Source organism: Loa loa (genome assembly GCF_000183805.2).
Source record: "Loa loa unplaced genomic scaffold supercont3.400, whole genome shotgun sequence".
Taxonomy (NCBI): Eukaryota; Metazoa; Nematoda; class Chromadorea; order Rhabditida; family Onchocercidae; genus Loa; species Loa loa.
Genome location: NW_018108580.1, coordinates 24068 through 31328, shown reverse-complemented (window position 1 = coordinate 31328; position 7261 = coordinate 24068). Strand labels below are relative to the sequence as shown.

General features: G+C 32.7%; 2 protein-coding genes across 2 annotated transcripts in view; one reads left to right on the top strand and one right to left on the bottom strand.

The window, feature by feature from the left end:
- Nucleotides 1–2660: 2660 nt before the first annotated feature.
- Nucleotides 2661–3226, top strand: LOAG_02599 (hypothetical protein; the record flags this gene model as incomplete). Its single annotated transcript, XM_003138136.1, has 2 exons — nt 2661–2878; nt 2914–3226. 2 exons carry the CDS (start codon nt 2661–2663, stop codon nt 3224–3226), a joined length of 531 nt encoding a protein of 176 aa, XP_003138184.1.
- A 1693-nt stretch (nt 3227–4919) lies between these two features.
- The window catches only part of LOAG_18616 (hypothetical protein), a 4687-nt gene continuing 2345 nt past the window's right edge, over nt 4920–7261 (bottom strand). Inside the window, exons 6-9 of the mRNA XM_020451279.1 lie at nt 7011–7199; nt 6227–6364; nt 5902–6103; nt 4920–5326 (exon numbers count right to left, since the gene is read on the bottom strand). Coding sequence (XP_020304955.1) covers nt 5285–5326; nt 5902–6103; nt 6227–6364; nt 7011–7199 — 571 coding nt within the window. The 3' untranslated portion in view covers nt 4920–5284. The remainder of the gene's footprint in view (nt 5327–5901; nt 6104–6226; nt 6365–7010; nt 7200–7261) is intronic.

The following is a 7261-nucleotide window of genomic DNA, read 5'->3' as shown; positions in this document are numbered from 1 at the left end:
GGAAATCATGAATTAAATAAAATAATAGTTCTGCCTATTTAGCAAAATAGTTCTGCCTATTTGTTATTACCTATCCAGCTAATAACAAATTTCACTGCAGCCTAACGCGGCTGCATCTCTTTATATTTCTATGGCTTTAACTTTTTGTTGAATTGTTCAAGTCAACTCTGTTATAAATTTATCAGATGACTGTACAGATTTATTGAAATCGATTGTCTTGTTTTATAAGGAGTAAATATGACTATTGACCGCAACAGGATTATCACTTGAACATGACTGAAAATTTCAAGTAATGGTTTTCTTGGATTTCCAACAGCAATTTCTTCAACCATTTCTTTCCAGAATTTTACAGCATGTAATTAACGTGCCATTTCTTTGAGAGAATGCCATATCAGTTGATCTTTTTTCTAAAAGCGATGACATTTAAACTCTTGACTTTTCTTTCACAAAACCAACCCATGTTTATTGTGGATCACAACACCTTGTTATACTATTTTGAATTAATTCATTTCGGAAATACATAATAAGCAAATTTTAGAATTTAATAAAATATCACAAAATTGTTAAAAGCTCTGCATATATATTAGATCTTTTCCTTTCCCAATTCCCGATTCTTATGTCGCCATTTTTAAAAAGTAGAAGGAATTAATTGCACCATGTGTAAACATATGAAATAAAACATAATGAATCATACAAATTTACAGTGTGATTTATTCAATGCGAATATTTATTAAAAATATCAGATGTTTGGATTTGATGGCTTTTCAGCCGTAAATGTTACTGTTGACAGTATCATTAATGCAACTGACAATTCAGATTTGCTATATGAGTTAACTAAAAAAGATTTGATCGATTTTTTTTACTTTAAAACAAAATAAGTGAGATGAAACTTGGTGAGATGGACTCACAATCATGACATCATAACTGGTCACTTATAAGCCAAATAAAAAACTTTTAATCGCATTGTAATGGTGAATACAATTGATGAAAATGCATGAAATTATTTAATTAACATCCAATATTTACCCATTTTATGTTCAACTAAAATATATTTGTGCACTGAGGCACGTTGGCGAACATTTCTGATGCATTTTTAGGAGTCATTTCAGGAAAAACGGCTTATCAAAATGTAGGAACATAATATCTATCATTCCAAGACCCTGTATTACCATTTTCAAGCTTTCGGTATAAGAAAAATTTTTTAATGTTTATTCAAAATACTACTTTAGCGAAGCACTGGCATCTTCCGCCTTTAGTACAGAACAGAAATAGTTGATTGTTCTGTTATTTTTATTTTATAATTCCTAGTGCACTGTGTGTTTTGATGGTCGCTGAGCATTTCTACTGTTCTGAAAGTAATAACAAAAAGTTTGGCTTGCCAAACTATACCATTCATCATAAGTTAAAAGTCAGAAACAATGATGAAAACCTGATAGTGACAATGCCGTTCTTTGTAAAATTTAAATTTCATTTGTAGACAGTTGACATATATCAATGTTTTCAAATACTTATACACTTTGCTTTCTTTATTGAGAATTGAATGTTCTAAATTTATATTTTCATTGGAGCGCGTTTTTCTAAAATACTTGAAATATATTAAGGAACACTCAGAAGATAGACAAAAAATATCGGTTCTGGCCAGATTTGACACTAAAATTTTTATAGGTTTACTTCACTTTTTAAAGACTTGTCATGAATCTCGAAACATCCAACTGCTGGTCACAATACTTCAAGTTAATTTTTCAGTACGAATTCACAGTGACTAATTCATGTGCTTCCTTTTTGTTTCATTTACGAAACTTTTGTTTGCAAATGAAACAAAAAGCAACTTCCCTATGATATTCTTCAAGATGTCCTCCAAGATGTTTCCCGCGGAACTTTCTCTATCCTCGTTGCAAACAGAAGTCTATATCAAAATACTTCGGAGTGCAGTTGCTGATTTTAAATATCCTTAACTTATAAGTCTTTTCTCTATTTTCTCTAATGCCTTATTGCCTCTATTTCTTGCATTTGATTTTTTTAATTTCTACAACTTTCATGTAACCAGAAAAAAAAAATGGCGAATGCAAATTTAAAACTTGTCTCCTGATAAATCTTCGATATCAACATAAAAGAAATTTTCAGTTCAAAACCTAAACTTTTCTCAGTTTTCAAGTAAACATTCGACACAAATTCCTTTACCAAAGCAAAGTATTCATGATACATTGGTATAACAATATCGTATATATAATTTGCTTCTACCGGAAAGAAAAACCGTAGTCCAAGGAAACAAAACAATACGAATAGTTTTCATATATCACATTAACCAACACCATGTGTTAGTATCTTTCAGTTTCTGCAGCTTTATTGACCATGTTTACATGTTGTGAGTTCCTTTTCCTTCCTATTCCTTTTTTGGATATTACAGTAGCAATTTAAAAATTGTCTTCTTATCGATCATTAATGTATTTCAGTGATAACTCGTTAACTGCTGGGAAACGAAACTTTTCAAATAATAATTCGCTGTGGAAGGAAGACAATCAGTTCATTTACAATGTCATTTCAGTGACACTATAATCCTGAGATTCTCTCGATGGAAATGCGGTGTCCATTTCCGCTTACCTTACAACGAGTTAAATTTGATGAATTTACCGATTATTTTTCCGACAAATTTACTAAATATGGGAGTGGTAATGTGTTCTTTTGAAAAATTTAATTTGAATTGGAGTGACAAAAGCTCTTCATCGTGTGATGTTTGTGATGGACACATTAGTGGTCAGCGGCGAAAATTCATCATACATCATACATCTGGATTTTATATAAATGAAGGATTTCTAAACTGGGATAGGACACAAACAAGTGATGTAAATGCGCTATTTCAAAAAAAAAATGAAATGAGGTAAGGGAAGAGTTATGAGGCTATTGACTTTGCAGGTTGATCTGGAAAGCGATAGACAATGGAATTGCTCTGAACTATGAATCTGTGCAGAGAACTGCGATCAACGATTGCAAGAAATTGGCGTTGGTCAGTCAGGCAATTATTACACATAATACAGGCAGTGCTGGATGTGATCATTGTATTCCTGAACCCCAATTTGTCATCCGGTGGTTCTTCATCCACTTCCTGAAATACTTATTGACCATGAAGATTGAACATAGCGGGAATTCACTTTCTAATGAAATCTGTCAGTTTTACCTCCCATACGTCCATGAGCTCCCCACAATAGATGTTCCGCTGAATTCCTAAAGTCCTACGGTAATTTAAATCCTTTTCAGTCGAATGGGAAGCGTTTTCCTTATTAAATTAGACTGAGTCTTTTGTCATAATGTAGGAATGTAATGACAGGATAACGATGAGGAACGACAAACTGTATATCCCAAAGTTGCAAAAAGTTCTATGCACTGTTATGAAGTTGGGTAGTCTTTCTTAAAAGTCACTGACAAAAAAGCAGTAAAGGGAAGGCAAGTTCAAGTCAGTGATCAAACAATGGATGACTTATTCTGGAGGGATTCATTTTATAGGAAATCTTAAATAAATCAATGTTAGCAAATTAATGAGAGTTCCATTATGATATGATGAGTTCCATTCCATTATGATATCAAGCCTTAATTTGTTTTCTTTTTTTTTTTCATACAACACACAAATTTTCAATTTTTTTTTTGAACAGAAATATGGAGCCAAGCGAAGAAAAGTCAAGCAGTATATTGTTTCGTGGGAGGAAACAAAATATGAAAAGTGGAAAATGTAAAATGTATCACAGCTGTTCGCAGTGGTGGACGTATTTCCGTTTGCAATATTTCATTACCTTTCCAAAAAAATTAAACATTCTCAACTGATATTAATTTGACTTAAAGAAAGAATGGTCAGAATTTTGAAAAAGAACGAGCAATAAAAAATTTTAAAGAAGTCGGACCATGCAGTAGCAGTAATTACTTTCGCTATTTTTTTAACCATTTCTAAATATTTTAATCCTATTATTGCTTGAGCAGAAATATGGAGTCAAGCGAAGAAGAGTCAAGCAGTATATTGTTTCGTGGGAGGAAACAAAATATCAAAAGTGAAAATAATTAACAGCTACAATGGTAATAATTAACAGCTACAAAATAACAGCTATCATTCTTGAAGAAAAATGAAGTCAAGCAATTTTACCAATTTTTTGTATGCTACACAATGATACAATCTTTTAATCGCTGCGAATTATTTTCTGGATTCTATCATTGTTTCTAGTATAAAAGTAAACAGTCATTTGTCAGATTTGGTATAAGATAGTCGTTTGTTGTATGGGTTATACTTATCGCAGGGGTGACCATACATTTTCCTCCGTCTAATCACAGGAATGATAATACGATAATTTCGAGGCTGATTGAAAGATACCAGTCTTTGTCGTTCCTCATACATCTCGACACTACATCAAAAAATTCGATTCTTGGCAGTGGACAAGTTAAAGTAAAAATTAAACTACTGACATCAATGAACTTACTTGGAAAATTATCCCTCCTATATGATGCTCTAAATCAAGTGATTATTACTTCCTTATATATAATAAAAAAATCCAGTTTGCCACCAACGAATAAGCAACAACCACAATAACTCATTTAATTATAGAAGCACCCCAAAATCTCGATGATAGAATATAAAAGTTCAGTTAATTGGGAAAATTTCGAAAACTCCTCGTAAACCTAATTGAAACACCTCTTAACCGCCCTCGATTTAAAGCTACTGAGGTCTCAGTGCAATATTCTCAATAAAACTAATATGACTACACGATAAGCACAGATACCTCCTTATTCCATGAACATTTTTTCTGCCGCACTTCTAATGTAGTGTTCAAAATTCAAATACAACATTTATCTTGATTCTCCAATACTAACAGTAATGCAACATTTCAAAATATACAACATATTAGCTAAGACTAGAAAGAACTGGTAAAAGAATTCAACTGCGAAACACATTACTTCTTGAAATTATTAAACCCGTAATTCTAATTACAAAGTGTAATCAAAATAATGTAGTAAAATGGTTCCGTATAAAAATCATGCTTTTCAGCTTTATTCACTTCCTACCTTAAAAAACTGACATGAAAGATTTCGAAAATATTGCAAAAGTTAAAATAATCACCTTAAAACTCCAATTCATCAGAACATTTTCATGGAGATATCATAAGAAGCATCGGTTGCTGTGCGACTGAGGTCAGATATATAAAAATGAAGAATGAATGTTTTTCAACATATTACAAAGTAACTGTACAAAGCGAGTTAGTAGAAAGGGAACAGCACAATCGCCAGTTTTCACCGTGCAAAACCATCACTTTGCGATACATTCCTTTCTACTAACCACCATTTTCGACTGAAAACAATTATTGCAAAAACATGATTACCAATATTTAGATGTTGTTGCATGTTCCTGAGAAGCGTGTTACATCAGTAACAGAAAAAAAAGTTTACTACAAGTGAAAAATTTGCTATAAAATGTTAGGCGACTGAAATTCATCCATCGATCCGACAGTTAATCCTACAGTCTGGACGATGAACATGAAACGAATAAAGGAAACGATAAACAGACGGTTCCAGAAAGAATGTGAGCTGCATCCCAGAAGGAAAATGACGTAACAAATTATATCAAATAATTAAGCTGTAGCGATAAAAATGTCTTACTGCTCGCCGAATTTAGCAGCAAATGACTCCAAAGTACAGCTGCGCGATCAACAATGAGGAATAAGATCACAAAATTCTCAGCAGGCAATGACTAAGAATAATGCAACAGTAAACTGCGAAAAGACCTCACTTCCTTAATTCTTTAATAAAACTAACGTTCCTAATTTCTCTCCGCACTAATTTGGTTATTAATCGGAAATTTTCGCAACTTCTGAGAGTTAAATATTATCAAAACAACAATTATAATAAGTTAAGTAACAGTCATACCTGAACACAGATCTTATCACCATCTTCGATATGCAACGCCTGAAGCATTTGACTTGGGAAACGTAACTCATCTGGGAATGGATTACCATTGTTTATGTAAAACAGCCGCATACGTTTCACAGGAATTCTTGTTAACTTTTCAAGCATGTGCATTAGACAAGAGACTGTTTGAGTTAAACGTATTTTCAGACTTGCATTGTATCTGAAAAAAATAAAATAAATTCTCGAGAGAGAGAGAGAATTCCAAGGAAGTGAAAAAGGCTCCCTCAAAAACTGTTGAAGACAGGTGATTATAGAACAATCAAGCGAAAACAATTTTGATCACCCAGTTTCTTCGCATATCACAGCAATAATAGCATATTTCTTCGGAGTCATATCAACTCTACATAGCTGTTCCACATGTCCATGTTGTTCAACTAATCTAGCAAATATTTTCGGCTTAGTTTCACGGACATCATAGTACCTAAAACAAGATATACAGCCATCACTATAGAATCCGACTTATTAACTGACTTATAAAATATCCAGTTCTTCGGAGCTCACTTCAGCACTACTTCAAAAGATATGTCACATTATATCCAAATCTAAAGTCACACAAAAAAATACCTCAAACATCTAAATTACTTTTCATCAATATGTTGTTAAAAAATTAAGTATGCTTAGCAGCTAAGTAATTTGGTGATATATACATATTTATTTATTTACTTGTTTATTATTTATTCATTCGTCAACTAATTAATTGGTCAATTAATTAACTGATCCATTTATTTATTCATTTATGTGTTTAGTTGTATCATGATGGTGATGATGATAAACAACAACTAGTAACAATCTACAGAATGTGACCAATTTTATGAATGTAGATGCGTGTTTTTCGTTTGTTAATTACCACAAATTCCATCGAAACTTGGGCTTCAAATAAGAAATGAAGGAAAGGATGAAGACAGTTCAAGATTCGGAGTTGTTGGATAAGACTGCTTCTGATCTCACATCATCCACCAAACGTTTATGCACAAAAGGAGCTAAGTGTCACTGTAGCGCATTCAACTTCAGAGGAAACTGTAAAAGGAACTAAGCAGCATTATAATGCAATGGAAGAAGAAAAGAACCTTATGAGAAATCTTTCGGACTGTTCCCTTTGCTCAGCCGATATAACTGATCCGTTTAGAAACTTCAATTGCGGAATGCGCCCAACGACCAGATGGAAATGTTCGTCATTTGCATAATCTTTCCATAAAGGAATTGCGATGATCCGCAAATCTTGTAAGGTATTTATATTCGCCAAACGTTCAATGGAACTCCAGTTATCGATCAGACATTGTTAATTAATCGACGAACACCATTCAACAATTAAGATTAT